The sequence below is a fragment of the Pipistrellus kuhlii genome, unplaced genomic scaffold (assembly GCF_014108245.1).
Source record: "Pipistrellus kuhlii isolate mPipKuh1 unplaced genomic scaffold, mPipKuh1.p scaffold_m20_p_16, whole genome shotgun sequence".
Classification (NCBI taxonomy): Eukaryota; Metazoa; Chordata; class Mammalia; order Chiroptera; family Vespertilionidae; genus Pipistrellus; species Pipistrellus kuhlii.
Window position 1 is genome coordinate 29524564 of NW_023425471.1, and position 19633 is coordinate 29544196.

The 19633-nt window shown below is 41.3% G+C and overlaps 1 protein-coding gene and 1 long non-coding RNA gene across 3 annotated transcripts; one reads left to right on the forward strand and one right to left on the reverse strand.

The window, feature by feature from the left end:
* Positions 1-263: 263 nt before the first annotated feature.
* LOC123652442 lies at positions 264-459 on the forward strand. Its single transcript, XR_006741796.1, has 2 exons — positions 264-344; positions 392-459. It is a non-coding gene; the product is annotated as an uncharacterized LOC123652442 (long non-coding RNA).
* A 9211-nt stretch (positions 460-9670) lies between these two features.
* Positions 9671-17879, reverse strand: LOC118720014 (peroxisome assembly protein 26). Of its 2 annotated transcripts, none has more exons than XM_036439933.2 (5): positions 17442-17878; positions 15908-16048; positions 14921-15216; positions 13159-13302; positions 9671-10729 (listed from the first exon to the last, which is right to left on the reverse strand). In XM_036439933.2, the coding sequence occupies exons 1-5, from the start codon at positions 17669-17671 to the stop codon at positions 10644-10646; spliced, it is 897 nt and encodes a 298-aa protein (XP_036295826.1). In that variant the 5' UTR covers positions 17672-17878; the 3' UTR covers positions 9671-10643. The 2 variants fall into 2 exon arrangements, with proteins under 2 accessions (XP_036295826.1, XP_036295830.1); XM_036439937.2 differs by lacking the exon at positions 9671-10729 and adding an exon at positions 11515-12504 and having other exon boundaries at positions 17442-17879.
* Positions 17880-19633: the final 1754 nt, after the last annotated feature.

The following is a 19633-nucleotide window of genomic DNA, read 5'->3' on the forward strand; positions in this document are numbered from 1 at the left end:
TTTTAGTACTAAGTCTACAAAAGTTAGTGTGTATTGTACATTTAAAGAACATCTCAATTTGGATCAGCCACACTTCAAATGCTCAAGAGCCACACATGATTAATGGCTACCGTACTGACAGCACAGGCATAAGTCTAAGAGGAAATCCTCCTTTCACTCCTGACCTTGTTAAGCCCAGAGTTGAAGACTGATATGAGTGCTAGCCTGCATCCTGAGAAAAATCAAAATCATCAGAGAAGTTCTGGTCTGAGTTCCTTCCCTGACTAAGAAGGTAGGAGGGCAGAGTTCAGGACAAACACAAAATAGAGAACGTAGGAGGCTGTAAGAACAATAATGGGAACTTCGTGCTCGCTTCGGCAGCACATATACTAAAATAATGGGAACTTCAAAGAGAGACAAAAAATGAGTTGGGCATGGTCAGGTCTTCTTTATATTCAAGGTTTTCACAATACAAACCCCCAAAGCACACAGAGCTCCTATCATATCAGTTATATCAATTCATTCCTTTAAATATCTCTGAACACCTAACTCCTAGACACTCCGCTGGGCAATGGAAATGCAGTTACCCTTCAAGAGAGCTCTCACTTGGGTCAGGATGACATGTTAAACACTTCATAACTAGATCTCAATTATTCATTCAAAGTGAGATAAGAACTCACTTATAAATGAGAACACTGAGGCTGAGAGAGGTTTGATCACTTTTCAAGTCACACAATCAGAGTGGTAGAATGAGGATCCAAACCTGACTCTTAAACATGGCATTGAGCCATACTTCCCAGCTTTAAAGATCTCATGGTCCTGGAGGCAACAAACAATGTCACAATTATGAGGCCATGGAGTCACTACCACAGAAAGGACCTAAAATAAGGACTGGAAGTAGGGGGCGTTAAGAAAAGAATCCCAAGGGAAACCTTGTGTGAGTCTGGAAAGTTGAGGAGCTCATCTGGTGAAAAGGGGAGAGGGAAATGGACCTTCCACAGAGAACAGTAGAAGTGTGAAGGAGCATACAGTGTTCAGAAAACTGGTTGGTGGGGCAGCTAGAGGGCAGTGTGCATAAGAAATAGAGGTCCCACATGAAAGTGGAAGTGTGAGCCAAAACCAGTGCATAAGGGGCCTGAAATTCCATGAGGAAGAATGTAGGTTTTATCCCATGAGCCATGGGAAGCCTTAAAAATTTTGTTTAGGGTAGTGAACAGTACCAGATTTTCATTTTAAGAAATCATTCTAAAGGAGAGATCTCAAAGCTCATCTGTCTCCCTTCCTCTCCTAGGGTTGTTAAATCTATTAAAAGTCCATGTGTAAAGCCAGGACCGGTTTGGCTTAGTGGATAGAGCGTCGGCCTGCGGACTGAAAGGTCCCAGGTTCCATTCTGGTTGAGGGCATGTAACTTGGTTGTGGGCACATCCCCAGTAGGGGGTGTGCAAGAGGCAGCTGATCGATGATTCTTATTGATGTTTATAACTCTCTATCCCTCTCTCTTCCTCTCTGTGAAAGATCAATAAAATATATTAAAAAATAAAATAAAAGTCCATGTGTAAAGGCTAAAGATTTGTTTCCTGGAGTTGGATCACATCTAGGGACTTATCTCCCAATGGCCTGTGAAGTTTACTTACTCTACCCATGTTACTAAACAGAAGTTGTTGACTTGCAATTCTTGAAAATTAATGCACAATAAGCTAAAAGCCTCCTTTATTCTTGGCATCAGCACTGACAGAGTTCCCGACACAGGATGATTTGCTTGACCAGCTTCTGCTGGAAAACCTTGCATAATTTTTTTTCCCCCCTACCCTCTCCGCTGTAATTTGACTGTCTGCTTGTTGCTTTACTGTCTCCATCTCTATCTTTTGGTTCTTCAGTTTATAATGCTCTTTATTACCCATAAATGTGTGAGGTCATGTGGTTCTCTTTCATTGACTGGCTTATTTCACTCAGCATGATGTTCTCCAATTCCATCCAGGTTGCTCCCTTGCATAATCTTGATGGCACAGTAGTATTTTATATTTACTTGGACAGAAACACGTAAGATTCTTGTGGCCAGAGACAGAAAATGCTGAAATATTTCAGGTGCTCAAATTCTGAGGTCCTGATAACCCAGGAGAAGGAGACAAGATAGCGACCGAACAGACGGACTTGTTCTGACCCTGGTCCCAGAACAGATAAAAGCAGCGTCTGAGTCACTCAGGGAATATTGATTGGCAGCTAAGGGGCAGCGGAACTCTAAAGGAAGGTAAGGAAGGGTCCGCTGGACAGGATTTCCTGACCAAGCAGCCAGCACTGCGGCGGCAGAGACCTCTCCCAGAGCTACTGGCTCAGAGGGATGGCTGCACCATCTTTCCAGGAAATGAGGATCTTCTCTGAGGCCTGGAAAACCCACAGTAGAGGAGACCATCGAGCAGCTGTGACGCCCCAATCGGTGCAAACACGTGGATGCAAGGGAGTTCTTCAATCACCCACGGAAAGGTCAGAGTTTGCGGGGATAGCGTGAGGGTTCTGGGTCCCTGCGGCACAGGCAGCAACTAGCCACGGAGCTCCGGCCCTGCCTTCACTGCAGCCAGGGAGCACCTGAGCGGGTGCCGAAAGAAGGCTGCGCTGCAGAGAAAATCAGTCCCTGCGCGACCCAGTGCTGGGTTTGGCATAATCCTCCCCAGAAGCAGGACCTTTTTGAAAAACACCAAGGGACACAGCACAGATTAAGAATTGGGGCTGTCCCGCCAAGGGCGGAACATCTGGACACCTTGGCGCCTGATCCCCTTCACCCCCTTGCTTCTGAATACTAGGGAAGGACTGCCCAGTTGGGCATATCCTGGGGATTTCAGGGGGAAATTGCCTCCCAGGAAACAGGGCACCAGAGCCAGCTGGCACTCTGCCAGCTAGAGCCATAGAGAAAGAAGGCCAGAGCAACCAAAAAGACTGGGAGGTCAAACCAGAAACACTGCCACCTAGGGGCTGAACTATAAGGTGCCTTTTTATTTTAAACTTTTAATAAAAAATAAATGGACACAAATAACTAAGATATAGCCTACTTAAAATTAAGGACTACCTTACAAAACTGAGGTGCAGTGGAACGCTGGGAACTGCAAGACTGTCTGGTCCGAGAATCAGGTGTGCCAAGTACAATAACAGAGGAAGTGAATGACCACTATTGGACATTTTTATGCTAATTTTACTATTCTTTATTTTATTTTCATTTTTTACATCTTTTATTTAATTTTCATTTTTTACATCTTTTACTTAAGAAACAATTTTTTTTCCTTACTTGATTTTACCTTTTCAATTATTACATTTTTCAATCTCAATCATCACTGTTACTACTGCTATTTTGCAATTTTTGTTTTATTTTTCTCTTTTTTTTCTCTCCAGTACCATTTTATTTTTTCTTTATTTTACATTGAGAGTAATCTTCATTCTATTTTAATCTCTACTATAGCATTGTTCAACCCTATCTCAACTCGACTTTTACACCATCACTCTCTTACTAAACTTTACCCTTTTAGTCTGTTTATCCTATCCTTTTCCGGCTTGAGTTTTTCCTCTATTCTTTCTGTATACCCCCTGCTAAAGCTCTCACTATACTTATAGACCTAATTTCCAATCCCTGATCCAAGTGTATAAATACCACTCTCTGCACTATATTAACTAGTTAAAAAAACAAAACAAAAACTGTTCTCCTCTCTATCCTTTTGTCATTGTTTGCGTGAATGTTGTGAATTTTTATGCTTTTTAGTGAAATTGTTATGCTTATTCCTGTGTTGTTATTGTTGCTTTGTATTTTTTTTTTTTAAAAATCCTTTGTTTTTGTTTGTTTTATACTTCTATATATCATAGCCTTACTTAATAATAGTGGATATTGTAGTTTGTATTAATCTCCAAGTATTGTTGCTGGCATTGGCTGGGATTAGTGGTTGTTCTATGGGAATTTTCTCCATATATATATATATATAGAGAGAGAGAGAGAGAGAGAGAGAAAGAGAGAGAGAGAGAGAGAGTGTGTTTGTTTTCCATTTCTCTTAGTCTGCTTCTTCTCTCTCTCTCTTTCTCTCTTTTTTCCCTGTTTTCCAACTTCATTTTGTCATTACTTTTTTCCCTTCTTTTTCTCTTTATCTCTCTTTTCTTTCTTTCTTTCTTTCTTTCTTTCTTTGTTTATTTATTTATTTATTTTTAAATTTTTCTTTTTTTTAATTTTACCTTCCTTCCTTCTCTCCTATCCCCTAATTTGCCTTTCTCTAGTGGTCACCTTTATTAGAGGTTATTAATATTGTAAATACATTCCTGTTAAGTGCCTCTTGTGTTGAACCTGGTAGTGTTGTATTTTGTGCCTTTAAATCAACACAGGAGAAGGAACACCACATAACCAGACATCCTGAAAAGAGAGACCATGGGCAGACAAAGAAATAGCCCGCACATGAAAGAAAATCAGGCATCACCAGAAAAGGAAGTAAACGAGTTAGAGGCAAGCAACCTACTTGAGCAAGAATTCAGAGTAATGATCATAGGATGGCTATAAAGAATGGAAGAGAAATTGACAATAACCAAGAAGAAATGAGGAAGAACTATGAGGAATTGAAGAATAACCAAGAGGAATTGAAGAATAACCAAGAGGAAATTTAAAACGACATCGCTGACATGAAGAACTCAATAGAAAGCATCAAGAGTAGACTAGATGAAGCAGAGGACCGCATCAGTGAGCTAGAAGACAAGATGGAAAAAAATACCCAATTAGAGCAGCTTCTAGAAAAAAAGATTAAAAAGCAGGAGGAGAGCCTACGGGAGCTTTGGGACAATACAAAACAAAATAATATTCAAATAATAGGGGTTCCAGGAAGAAAGGAATCTGAGGTAGACATGGAAAAAGTATTTCAAGAAATAATGACAGAAAACTTTCCTGAGACAGAGAAGAAAAAACCCACACAAATCCAAGATGCTCGCAGAGTCCCAAGCAAAATGAATCCCAGAAGACAGACACCAAGGCACATTATAATTAAATTGGCAAACAACAATGACAAAGTAAGAATCTTAAAAGCAGCCAGAGAGAGACAGAAAGTTACATACAAAGGAACCCGCATCAGACTAGCAACTGGTTTCTCAACAGAAACATATCAGGCCAGAAGGGAATGGGATGAAATATACAAAGTCATGCAAAGGAAGGTTCTGAATCCAAGAATACTGTACCCAGCAAGGCTATCAATCAAAATTGAAGGGAAATCAGGAGCTTCACAGACAAAAAAAGACTGAAGGAATTTATCTCCACCAAACCAGCAATGCAAGAAATGCTAAAGGGTCTACTGTAAAAATAAAGAAATAGGAAGTGAAGAAGGAACACAGGTATAGAATAAAAATGGCGTCAAATGAGTACCTATCAATAATAACCTTAAATGTAAATGTATTAAATGCTCCAATCAAAAGACATAGGGTGTCAGAATGGATAAGAAAACAAGACCCATACATCTGTTGTCTATAAGAAACCCACATCAGAAAAAAAGACGCACACAGACTGAGGGTGAAGGGATGGAAAAAAGTTTTCCAGGCAAATGGAAATGAAAAAAAAAGCTGGGGTACCAATACTTATATCTGACAAATTAGATCTCAGAGTGAAGGACATAACAAGAGATAATGAAGGCCACTTCATAATACTAAAGGGAGCAATCCAACAAGAAGAAATAACCCTGGTAAATATATATGCACCCAATACGGGAGCACCCAAATACATAAAAAAACTGCTGGAGGACATTAAGGGAGAGATTAATAGCAATACAATCATAGTAGGAGATTTTAATACCCCACTGTCACCCTTTGACAAATCATCTAAACAAAAAATCAGCAAAGAAATATCAATTCTAAATGACTCACTAGACCAGATGGAATTAATCGACATCTTCAGAACATTCCACCCCAAAGCCACAGAATATACATTCTTCTAAAGTGCACATGGGACATTCTCAAAGATAGACCACATTTTGGGACATAGGCAAAGTCTCTTCAAATTCAAGAAGATAGAAATCATATCAAGCATCTTCTCAGATCATAGTGGCATAAAACTGGGAATTAACTACAATAAAAATAATCCAAAGAAATCAAACACATGGAGACTAAGCAGCATGCTATTAAACAAGGACTGGGTTACCAGAGAAATCAAGGAAGAAATTAAAAACATCCTGGAAACAAATGACAATGAAAACACAACAATCCAAAATCTATGGGACACAGCAAAAGCAGTTTTGAGAGGGAAGTTCATATCCCTACAAGCCTACTGCAAAAAAACAAGAAAAAATAGTACCGTATTTTCCAGCGTATAAGACGACTTTTGAAACGAAAAACTGTCAACTGAAAATCAGGGGCAAAAGACCAAAATTGCACAAAAATTATCTGCAGATCTTGAAGGCAAAGTAAGTCTTTTCTTTGAAGTGGGGGGTCGTTTTATACAGCGAATATAGGCCTAAACCTATGTTTTAACTGTAAAATTAGGGGGTCGTCTTATACGCCAGAAAATATGGTAACAAATTATCTAACTCTACAACTCAAAGAGTTAGAAAAAGAGCAACAAGAAAAGCCCAGTGTAAGCAGAAGGAAGGAAATAACAAAAATCAGAGAGGAGATAAACGACATAGAGACCAAAGAAACAATACATAACATCAACAAAACCAAGAGCTGGTTCTTTGAAAGGATAAACAAGATAGATGAACCTCTAGCCAGGCTAACCAAGAAACAAAGAGAGAGGACTCAAATAAACAAAATCAGAAACGAAAAAGGTGAAATAACAACAGACCCCACCGACATACAACAGATTGTTACAAAATACTACGAACAACTCTATTCCTACAAACTGAACAACCTGGAGGAAATGGACATATTCCTAGAAAAATACAACCTTCCAAAACTCAATCAGGAAGAATCTAAAAATCTCAATAGAGCAGTGACTTGGGAAGAAATTGAAACAGTCATCAAAAACCTTCCAGCAAACAAAAGCCTAGGGCCAGATGGCTTCACGGGAGAGTTTTACCAAACATTCAAGGAAGAACTAAAACCTATCCTCCTCAGACTATTCCAAAAAATTCAAGAGGAAGGAACACTTCCAAACTCCTTCTATGAGGCCAGCATCACCCTAATACCAAAACCAGATAAAGACAACACAATGAAAGAGAATTACAGGCCAATATCCCTCATGAACATAGATGCCAAAATCCTCAACAAAATTCTAGCAAATCAGCTCCAGCAGTGCATCACAAAGATCAAAAACCATGACCAAGTAGGATTTATTCCAGGAATGCAAGGATGGTACAAAATCCACAAATCAATAAACGTGATACATCACATAAAAAAATTGAAAGATAAAAATCATATAGTCATATCAATTGATGCAGAAAAATCATTTGATAAAATCCAACACCCTTTCCTGATAAAAACTCTCAATAAGGTGGGAGTACAAGGCTCATACCTCAACATAATAAAAGCTATATATGATAAACCCACAGCCAACATCATACTCAATGGGCAAAAACTAAAACCATTCCCTCTAAGAACAGGAACAAGACAGGGATGCCCACTCTCACCACTCCTGTTCGACTGGAAGTACTAGCCATTGCAATTAGACAAGAAGAGGAAATAAAAGGTATCCAAATTGGAAAAGAAGAAGTAAAGTTATCCTTATTTGCAGATGACATGATATTGTACATAAAAAACCCAAAAGACTCCATTAAAAAACTAATTGACTTAATAAATGAATTTGGCAATATAGCAGGATACAAAATTAACACCAAGAAATCCATGGCATTTCTATACACTAACAGCAAACTTATAGAAAAAGAGACTAAAAAAGCAATTCCATTTACCATCGCACCAAAAAAATTAAGATACCTAGGAATAAATTTAACTAAGGAAGTAAAGTACCTATATGCGGAAAACTACACAACACTGAAAAAAGAGATAGAGGAAGATATAAACAGATGGAAGAACATACCATGTTCATGGATTGGTAGAATCAACATCATCAAAATGTCCACACTTCCTAAAGCAATCTATAGGTTCAATGCACTCCCCATTAAAATACCAACGGCATATTTCACTGACCTAGAAAGAACTCTCCAAAAGTTCATTTGGAACAATAAAAGACCCCGAATAGCCACAGCAATCCTGATAAAGAAGAGTAAAGTAAGAGGGATCTCAATACCAGACTTCAAACTGTATTACAAAGTCACTGTTCTCAAAACAGCCTGGTACTGGCACAAGAACAGACATATAGATCAATGGAATAGAATCGAAAACCCAGATATCAAACCAAATCACTATGTTCAATTAATATTTGACAAAGGAGGCACGAATATACAATGGAGTCAAGACAGTCTCTTCAATAAATGGTGTTTGGAAAATTGGACAGATACATGCAAAAGAATGAAAACTAGATCACCAACTTACACCATACACAAAAATAAACTCAAAATGGATACAGGACTTAAACATCAGATCGGAAACCATAAAAATACTAGAAGCATCCACAGTCAGCAAAATCTCAGATGTATGCCAAAAGAACTTCTTCACTGATACTTCCCCTAGGGCAATGGAAGCTAAAGAGAAAATAAACAAATGGGACTACATCAAAATAAAAAGTTTTTTTACAGCAAAAGAAACCATCAACGAAACAAGAAAGCCCACTGTGTGGGAGAACATATTTGCAAATATTACCACTGATAAAGGTTTAATCTCCAACATCTACAGACAGTTTATACAAGTAAATAAAAGGAAGATGAATGATCCAATTAAAATGGGCAATGGACCTAAATAGAATATTTTCAAATGAAGACAGAAGGAAGGCCAAAAGGCACATGAAAACATGCTCAAAGTCACTAATTATCCGAGAGATGCAAATCAAAACAATAATGCAGTACCATCTCACACCAGTCAGAACTGCCAACATCAACAAATCAACAAACGACAAGTGTTGGCGAGGTTGCAGAGAAAAAGGAACCCTCGTGCACTGCTGTTGGGAATGCAGACTGGTGCAACTACTGTGGAGAACAGTGTGGAATTTCCTCAAAAAACTGAAAATGGAACTCCCATATGACCCAGTAATCCCACTCCTACGAATATATCCCAAGAAATAGAAACACCAATCAGAAAGGATATATGCACCCCTATGTTCATAGCAGCACAATCTACAATAGCCAAAATTTGGAAACAGCCTAGGTGCCCGTCAGCAGATGATTGGATCAAAAAACTGTGGTATATCTACACAATGGAATACTATGCTGCCATTAAAAAGAAGGAATTCTTATCATTTGCAGCAACCTGGATGGAATTGGAGAACATCATGCTGAGTGAAATAAGCCAATCAATGAAAGAGAAACACCACATGACCTCACTCATTTATGGATAATAAAGAACATTATAAACTGATGAACCAAAAGATAGATATAGAGATAGTAAAGCAACAAGCAGACTGTCAAATTACAGCGGGGAAGGGGGGGGAGATCTGGGGGAGATAATAGATCAACCGAAGGACTTGTATACATGCATATAAGTACAACCAATGGACATAAAACTCTGGATGGAGGGTATGTATGGGAGGGAGGGGGGCAAAAAAAATCAATAAAATATATTTTAAAAAAATTCTGAGGCCCCATATCTCCGCTCCCTAACAAGGAATAAAATTGTTCACTGCCTGCATAACCCTCTCCCCCGCCCTCCATGCACATCCCTTCCAGCTCCCTGATTACCCGGTTCCATTTTCAGATCACCAACCTCTAAGGCTGGCCTTCTTTTCAAGGCCACAAGTAGCAGAAAAACATCTGCATTATACAAATAATAAATTATAATTAGAATAGGATATAGAAAGGGGAAACCAGCAAGTGTCTACCAGAAAGCAAGGATTCAGGCAGAACTGGTGAAAAAGCCATTAGACAAAGCACAAAAATACTACTGCATGGCAGGGGAAGGGCTTGACCAGAGGGAAAGAGACGGCAGCAATACTGAGTGTAACCAAATGGGCTGGCCACCGACTGCCTGGAAAACCGAGCCGAAGCCCAAGAAGCACCAAGCAAGATCACTTTACCCAGTGAGAAGAGCGAAGCAGATTCATTTTGTTCTCAGTAATCACCTGGGTGGTTCTGAAAGTCAAGCCCTGGTCTGAATAGAGATTGGGCCCAGGCTGTTTTGAGTCCATTGCAAAACCATGGAAATTGTGTACCGATAAACAACCAGGCCAGATCCATGAAGAAGAGCATAAGAGAGAAAAGAAGAGGCCCTCTCAGGTGGCACTCTGGCTAACTAAAGGCCTGGTCGAAGGGTAAGATGTTCAAGGACTTCATTCACACCATGACAAAAAAATCAACCCCCTGCCTTTGCCAAGAAGATGGAATGTTTCATAGATACACTCTCCATTCCCAAACTCCTCCTTAACAAGGCATCTCTGGGTATAAGAGGGAACTGTTCTGGAGGACTTGTGCCCTCTGGCCCCACTTTGTTTCCATATGACCTGACACCAGCCAAGACAGTTCATGTGATTGGATTAGCTCTTCCTAGAATTAAGCTGGCCCCACTCCCATAGGGGCCCAGCCAGCAACAGGAAATTGGTGCCGTGGATGAGTTGTTCTGCTGTGGGGAGTGGAGAGGCTGAGGTGAATGGGGAAGACCACTCAGTCACGGATGGAGAGCTAGTAGACAGAAGAAAACACAGCCTCCCGGATCCAATGGAAGAGCTGAGCCAGCTTGCAGAGGAAGGGCAGGGAGGAAGGAGATGCTAGAGGGAAAAAGAATATTATTGTCAATGTAACTTCCTTCACTCCCCTTCTCTTCACCTAGTCCCATTTCCCATCCCTCAGGAACTCTACCAAATTGGGAACATAAGGATTCTTTTGGAAGCATATTTTGACTCTTAATGTTATTTCCTCAACAATAAAGAATTCCACTTTCTCTAGGTCATATTCTCTGAAATATACTTTCTTCACTTAGAATACAATGATCTTAAATTTTCTGAGAAAAAGATTCAAATATGTTATGTTTTCCTTTTTTTATATACAAAAAACTGCTAATGTGACTTTCTGGTGAGTTGAATTTGAGAAGAGACTTTTTACTACAATTCATCTCTATATCTTTTAAATTTGGAGCCATGTGACAGTATTACCTATTTTTGTTATATTAAATATACTGAAATTAAAGCAAAATTCACCTCTTTGGTCTTAAAGCTGAGTTGGTTTGTTTTTCATTATTTGAATTCCTGATTTGTTTTTAATTTTTAAAATTTATTTTAGAGAGAGGAAGGAAGAGAAAGGGAGAAAGAGAGAGAGAGAGAGAGAGAGAGAGAGAGAGAGAGAGAGAGAGAGAGAGAGAAGAACATTGATGCATTGATGTGAGAGAGAAACATTGATCAGCTGCCTCCTGAGCATGCCTTGAGATTGAACTCTCAACCTGGGTATGTATCCTGACTGACAATCAAACCTGCCACCTTTCAGTATACAGAACAATGCTCTAACCAACTGAGCCAAACCGGCCATTCCTGATTTTTTAACTGATTCTTTTTTCTTTCTTAAAAAGGAAAATGTTATTTTTTTAGAAAGCTATTGACAGACTATCTTTGGTATATCCTTTCTATGGAGGTAAACTGCAGCCCATTCATGAGTCCTCCTTTCCCATAACACCACCACTATAATGAGTAATGACTACCACTGGAGGTCAGGACCATCAGCCAGGGCACTTCTGAAGAAGTCTGAGCAGCTTTGCGAACAGCAAGCTCAAATGGCCTCTTGCCACCTGCACTTAGGAGACCAGGGTTTATGAAATGAAAGGGCTTAAAAAACCATAAAAATTTTCCTAAATTTTTATCAAGTCTCTGGAACAATGGAGAAAGTCAGAGGATAGTGTCTGCTATAGCCAACCCATGGACAGATAAGGGTGAAGACCTAGGGAGGGGTTGGGAGCAGGACACAGTGGGTCAATAAAGATAAATTTTTAAAAAGTCAGAGGATAGATATGAATGAATACAAACTATCTTAGCTTACCTGAGGCTAACTAGTGATTCTTTCCCAAAGCATACAGAGCTATTCAGAGGGAATTCCTGCTCAGAGTTCAGCAAAGGGGTGAAAAAGACAACTCTGAGCAATACAAAGAAAAAGTTTCATTGAATTAGAGAAAGGGAAATGGGGGAAATGGAAACCTAAAAATTAAATTAAAAATTGGCAGTTTGAAAGACAAATTATGTGTGTGATCCTGGGCTAGTCACTTTTCTCTGTGGTTCTCAAGTTTCTCAATCCGAAAAGAAAGAAAAAGGAAATAAAAGTACTGGAATAAGGGTTTTTAGTTTTATCTCTGGTTTTGAAAGTTATATAATTGTATTCTAAGTCTAAATTCATGAGAAGAGTAGAGATTAGACATAACTCACATAGAGGAAAAAAAAATCTAAAAGCGTGAACTCCTAACCTTTGGCCCAGTGCTTACATGTCTGAGGAATTAATCCTCAGGAAATAACAAAGGTTGTTCTCAAATAGTACTTAGGAAGCTCAAGTCTGCTTTACAGCACTGCAGAAAACAGAATACGAAATAATTAAAATGTTCTGCAATGGGGAGTTGTTAAAATCAATTATGGGACTTTCTATAAATTGAAATATTACTTAGCCATTTAAGGTCATGTTTTAAAAAATACTTACCATATGCAAAATTTACTTATGTCCATATATGTCTATACATATAAAAACCGCTGAAAGTATAACCATTATAATAGCAGACTTACAGGTGATTTGTTCTCTTCTTTAAATTTTTCCTATTTTCCATATTTCTAAAATGTATAAGTATTTCATTTACAATTTGATATGTTTTAAATTAACACAGTTTTTTAAACATATGAGGAAGGTTTTTTTTTTAACTCTGAGGTTCTATTCAGAGTTCAATCCTGCATAAAGTACATGATAAAGTACATGATAATGACTCAAACTCAGTGTTCAAGAGTCAGCAGGGTAGACGTTTTCCAGACTGCTCTCATAGACCACAGCACTAGTCTCTCCTGGTGGGCTGGGCCAGCTCTTGCTCAGGTCCAGCAATTCCTCCTTATAGAAGAGACTCAAAGAAATGGCACAGGAGGTACCTCCATCCCCAAGAGGGCTCCCACAGGCCCAGTCCTTGTCAACTGCCCCTTCTCCGGGAAGGGTAGAAGGAGAGGTAGGCTTCATCACTCACCTGGATCAAGCCTCACCACCAAGAGGCAGAGAATCAAGGTGGCCAGGAAGCCCTTTTTGAAGGGCAGGGAAAAGAAATGGCTCACTGCAGAGTCCCAAAGCCGGCGAAGCAACATCAGTAGTGACAGAAACTTGTGGGAGGAGTCTGGTCAGGGAGACAGAGCATAACTGTAAGGTAAGTCACAGGAACCAGCTTCCCTAAGTCTGAGCTTTGAGCTTGATTATAAGAGTTGAACAGAAGGTAATTTTATAACTCATGTCATTCATAAAGTGGTTCTAAAGGAGATTCCGAAGCTCCAACAATGTTTCACGGACTGTATCACCAGACTATTATTTCCTTAGGGGCGAACTTTGACAGACCACATCTACTTAGCTAGGAAAATCTGGCTTATTTGGTGTTTTTCTAAATATCCTATTTTATAACATTATATTTTAGCCTAAGATACATGCATAGAGTTACACAGAACAATAGGTCTTGATTATCACAATAATGCAGGAAAATGGAAGGGCACTTACCACACATAGTGAAGAATTCAAAGGTCCTGGATTATGAATATAAACATAAACACTACCAACCCAAGAACAAGTGGTGCCCAGTCCTGATAGAACATTCTGAATTTTCCATCAAACCACTATCTGCTCTCTCCGCCCCATGGGTGTAGGGGTAGAGGGCTTGGAGATCCATAGGTAATCCCTGAAGTCAACATGTCCTATTTGCAAAAAAGTGATCCTGTCTCAGCAGGTTCATGCTCACACATACACAACAACTACAACACTTAAGACAACAATATTACAGTTTCCTACAGCTGAAGGGCTCTTAAGGGGGGGGGGGGGACGGACTCAACCTATTCTATATATTATGACTAATACATTAGAAACCACCAAGAGCAGGGAGTGGGGAACTGAAATTCATGATAAAGAACAATTTCCTTTCCGAACTGCCATTGATGAAATGAGCTGCTTTAGAAAATAGTGAATTTCTGCACTTAAACGTATTTATGTACAGTCTAGAAGTCTAGATCACTCAAGGAAAAGGAGATGAAAAGGATTAAAGAACCAGGGGAAGGGTCTGGAGTAGAAGAACTTTTAAGTCCCTTTGTAACAAATCAACACCCAAACCCACCCCTTTGCAGGTTCCCCTTGTATGATGCTAGCTAGGTGTACGGTGCAGATTTATAGACTGGTTTCTCTACAGAAGCCATTCTATAAATCTGCACTCTACTGTGCGGAGGTGGGCTATCCATGAAGGGGGTGGACATCAATCACTGGAAAAGACACCCAAGAGGTCTGGTGAGTGAGGCAGGTGGAAGACTGAGCAGAGGCACCCAAACTGAAGATAAGTAATTTTTACCTCATAAGTCAAGTTACCAAGTTATCATGTTAGTTTCTCGTTATCTTTTGGCTATCCCCAAGCATATCTCAGCTGTGTCTACATTTGCATTAGCATTTAAAGGAATAACATCCTACCTAGCCCAGCATAGTACAGGCAAGAGGTCTAATGAGAGGACCCCAAGGAGATGGTGACTTTTAGGAGAAGAGAATCAAGGTCCTGAGACCCAGCAACATATGAAGATTTTCTTTCCACCACCTATTTCAGCATGTCTGGACTTTCTAAGCAACTCAACCAGTTTCCAATCCTGGTTTGGGAGTTACTCATAGAAAGAATTGCTCCCAAGCTCCCAGGAATGTCATGATGGACCCCAAGGTCCAGAGAAAAGTCCACAACTATACTTTAAAGAAGCCACAGAAGGATAATATCCTACCTTCCTGGGTGAGCTTCTGGTCCTCCTCAGAGTCAGAGTGTTCATGTTTCTGCTGTTGCCTTGCTATGCTGATGACCTGGAGTACATCCAGCTGCTGCTCCTCACTGAAGGCTGCAGAGCCCACCACTAGCTCCTCAGCCTCCGACAAGCAGCCCAGAGGCAGTAGCACCTGCTGCAGGTAAAGTTCTGCCAAGGCTCTGTATTCTGGAAGGCCCTGATTGTCTGGGTCTTGGATCCAGGCACTGGCTGCTTCCAGCATGGCTCCAGGCTCTTGCATTTTGCTGTATAAAAGAACACTGCAGCCCAAAATAATCCAATCCAACCCCCAAAAAACAAAACAAAACAAAACAACAGTCAGTGTTTCACAGTTGGTTCATTTCTCATAAAAACTGTATTCTCTTATCCAGCTCCTCCTCTGTGTCCTCCAGCCCTTCCTTATGGAATGCTGACATTGAAAAGAATTAGGAATTCCTTGAAAGTAGCAAAAAGTTCTCTTCCACTATGACACTCCACTCTGTCATCCCATTTTACATCTCCTATACCCAGTATCCTCTACTCTTCCTCTTTCCTTTGACCCACTCCTAAATCCCTCCTTCCTCATACTTTAGTGCTGTTTTGAGGTCTGGAAAAAAAAAAAAATCAGATTTGCGGCAAGACCGGTTTGGCTCAATGGATAGAGCATTGGCTTGGGGACTGAAGAGTCCCGGGTTCGATTCTGGTCAAGGGCATGTGCCTTGGTTGCGGGCATTTCCCCAGTCGGGGGTGTGCAAGAGGCAGCTGATCTATGTCTATCTCTCATCGATGTTTCTAACTCTCTGTCTCTGTCCCTTCCTCTCTGTACAAAATCAATAAAATATATTTTAAAAAAAATCAAATTTGGAGGAAAATAGTAGAGAATGTGAAAGAGGAGGTATTAGGCACTGATTCAGAAGAGAATAAAAGTCTTCATTTCTGGAATGACCCAATGAGTCAGTAACAAGGACCTACCACAGCTCCAGGACTTTGGGGGGTAGCTTTTCAGGGACCTGGTAATACTGAAGAACCCAGGAAATAACTTCCCGCCACCGATCCATTTCTGCCAGGGCCTGGATCCCCACAACACACAGGGAGCATTTCACTTCTAAGGAACTGTCAGCAGAAAAAACAACTCAGGTTTAGAAGCGGTCCCCCTCCATTTCCATTCACACCTCCCTGGGACTGTTCTTCCCCACCTACCAATTTAGCAGCCGTCACTTCCATCCTCCCCATTAGTATTCAAAGTGTCCTCACAATTACAATTGGTCTAATGGGCCCCAATGCAGAGAAAACTGCCCATTCTCCTAGAAATTAAAAGTTCCTATAAACCTCCTAGAGGTAAATCAACTCTTGCCCGACATCTTTTTTAAAATATATTTTTATTGCCAAAACCGGTTTAGCTCAGTGGATAGAGCGTTAGCCTGCGAACTGAAAGGTCCCAGGTTCGATTCTGGTCAAGGGCATGTACCTTGGTTGGGGACACATCCCCAGTAGGAGGTGTGCAAGAGGCAGCTGATTGATGATTCTCTCTCATTGATGTTTCCAACTCTGTATCCCTCTCTCTTCCATTCTGTAAAAAATCAATAAAATATATATTTCAGAGAGGAAGAGGGAGAGATAGAAACATCAATGATGAAAGAGATTCATTGATTGGCGGCCTCCTGCCCTCCACTGGGGGTGAGCCCACAACCCAGGCATGTGCCCTTGACAGGAATCGAACCTGGGACCTTTCAGTCCATAGGCCGATGCTCTATCACCAAGCCAAAACGGCTAAGGCTTGCCCAACATCTTCGTATGCAAGTGTACTTTCCCCTTTGTATGCCAGAAAGAGAAAAGTACACCTGCAACACAGGTGTGTGGGTGGAAAGCGAGCTGGAACTAACAGTTTGTGTGAAGAAATGGGCATGGAGCCTGAGTGTGGGAATCCACTGGCCTTAGTGCCAGCCAGTGAGGTACCTCCTGGCACCAGGAATCAGTCTTCAGCGTTTACTGTAACAAGCCCCAATACAACCCCTAAAATCACAACCAGGGCTCCTCAGCTTTGACTATTCTACCCACCACCTAATGTGTGATCTAATCCAATTTTACAGTCCACACCACAGAGAAATGATGTCCTCAAGTTCCAGAAGAGGCTAGAAGCATTAACAAAGGCAGTGGAGGGCAAGGTTTTTCTCTAGTTTGATTCTTTAATCCAGCTCTTCAGCAGGATCAGAACCCTATTACCACTCATCAGCCAAGACCATAGGAGAACAACTTAGGGATGGGGAGTGTACCTAGGAAAGTACTGAGCCTGCTTATGGAAATAATGTAGTACAGTACACATTCTATCTTTCCATCACACCATCACACTGGAGCAGGGAGCAAAGAATTGGTTAAGCTCTGCTCAGGGCTCAGTTTTCTCATCTGTAGAATGGGCACATCAGCCTGTTAGAGGCTTCTTGTGTCCATTCTGGGAATGACAGGTTCCCGAAATGCTGGACCCTCCCCAGGCAATCCCCGCACATACGTGCCCACAGGCCCGTCAGCCAGGGTGTAGTTGCTCAGGCTCTGGCCGGCTCGCACGCAGGTGTGCAGCGCCTCCCGGAAGTCCCGGTGCACCACTAGGTGATCGGCCGCCTCCTCCAGTAGAGCCTCGGCCACCGCTGGTGACGGGACGACGCGCACCGTTTCGCTGCTGCTTAGGGCACCCCCGACCCCCCTAAGTGGGGCTGCAGCTGTGGATGGGTCATTCTTCATAGCAGCCAGGTTCAAGGCCTGTCTCTACAGACGTCCACGTGGCCCTCTCCGGGGCTCCAGGAGAGCCCTATTCGGTCTGGCAGAAGTGGGCAGTCCTCACGGCCGTGTCCACAACCCTTCAGGAGGCTGAGTCCTGGACAAGGAAAAGAAAGGGGCTATATTCTAAGGCTAAAGCTAGCCTCGCCCGGCACCATCGATGTGCAGAACGGCTGCGTGCCTCAAGTACCTGGCCTAGCTTTTCGTCCCCACAAGGTGAACAGATACACCTAAGCCCTAGGAGAATGCGAGTGTATGCTACTTGGGAAGAACAAAGCCACTCACCCAAGGAATAAATTATCTCTTTCCTGTTCTCGCGGCTCTCCCGGCTCGGTTTTGGCGGCGCGCGGAACTCTGGGAGTTGTAGTTTTCCGGCCCTCGACTTTAGCTCTAATGCAAGTAGGCAGATTCTGACTACAACTACCAGCATGCCCCGTGCCCCAAAACTGCCTGTCACAGGAGAAAACTGAGAGCAGTCCTTTGAGCCAGGAATATCAAAGGTGAGGTTATGTTCAGAGATGAGTTGGCCCCCTTACTAACCAGACCTAGAAGAGGCCAAGCAGAAGAAATTCCAGTAAGGAGCCAAAACCGGTTTGGCTCAGTGGGTATAGCGTCGGCCTGTGGACTGAAAGGTCCCAGGTTTGATTCCGGTCTAGGGCATGTACCTTGGTTGCGGGCACATCCCCAGTAGGGGGTGTGCAGGAGGCAGCTGATTCATGATTCTCTCTCATTGATGTTTCTGACTCTCTATCCCTCTCTCTTCCTCTCTAAAAAATTCAATAAAATATATTAAAAAAATTATTGTGCTAAAAAAAGAAAAAGAAAAAAAAAAGAAATTCCAGGAAGGAAATGGAGTAATGCACTCTTCTGAGCATCTGTAGTAATAGCAATTAGGGCAGACCAGGTATGGAAGAAAGGAGCCACTTGCGAACCTGACAAACTCAGGGAAGGCCTGTGTGGCAGTCTTGCAAACTCAGAGACCTAAAATAACCACAAAAGATGGTTTAAAAATTAAATATTTATCTACAAACAGGTTATAGTGGGTAGTCATGTCCTAGGCTGATATTTTCCCTGACAAAGATCAACTTAGATCTTCTTTACTGAGCCCATTTGCCTTTTTGCCTCTAAGATAAGATGACCAGACATCCCACTTTTGGCGGGACAGTCCCGATTTTTAACAATTTGTCCCGCGTCTGGTCACCTTACTCTAAGATAACATATCTGTGAGATGTCTGGGTAACTTATAACTTCCCTTTTTCTGGGGCACAACCAAATGTGGTGGGTGCCAGGACAGATGCCTCAAATTCCTTCATTATCATGTTAATTGTTCCTGTACCCACCTAAGTATGTGTCCATCATTTTACTTTTTATCCAATCCCTGGGCTTTGCTTTATCCCACCTCCTTAATCCATCACCAATGAATTTCATGTAACCCACCTATGTCCATCCTTTGATTGCAATGTATAAATACATATGTAACCCACCATTCTCCTGAGTATTATCTCAATTTGTTGAGGTTCTGCTTCTCAGCATATGTCGACAGTTTGGCTCAAATTAACTCACAAAATTCTTTACAGGTTTCAATGTTTTGTTGTTGTTTTTTTGTTAACACAGGAAAGAGAAGTAAGCACCCTATAACCATGATGAAGTTAGGACTGAGTTTATTTCATCTACTGGATGCTAGGCTCTATTCCAAGAAGTGAGAATCCTTCAGTGAACAAATGAGACAAAATGTCTGACTTTGTGGAGCGAACATATAATGAAAGTTTGTGAGGTTGAACACTGGAGTCAAAAATAAGACCACTGGAGGCTGCTAATTGATTTAAAAAAGCAGGCAAAGATTTATTGAGCTGGCCAGCGGTGGCCATGAGAGCACCACACACAGGTGGAGTCCACCCTCATGACCCACCGTTCCAGGTATAGGCA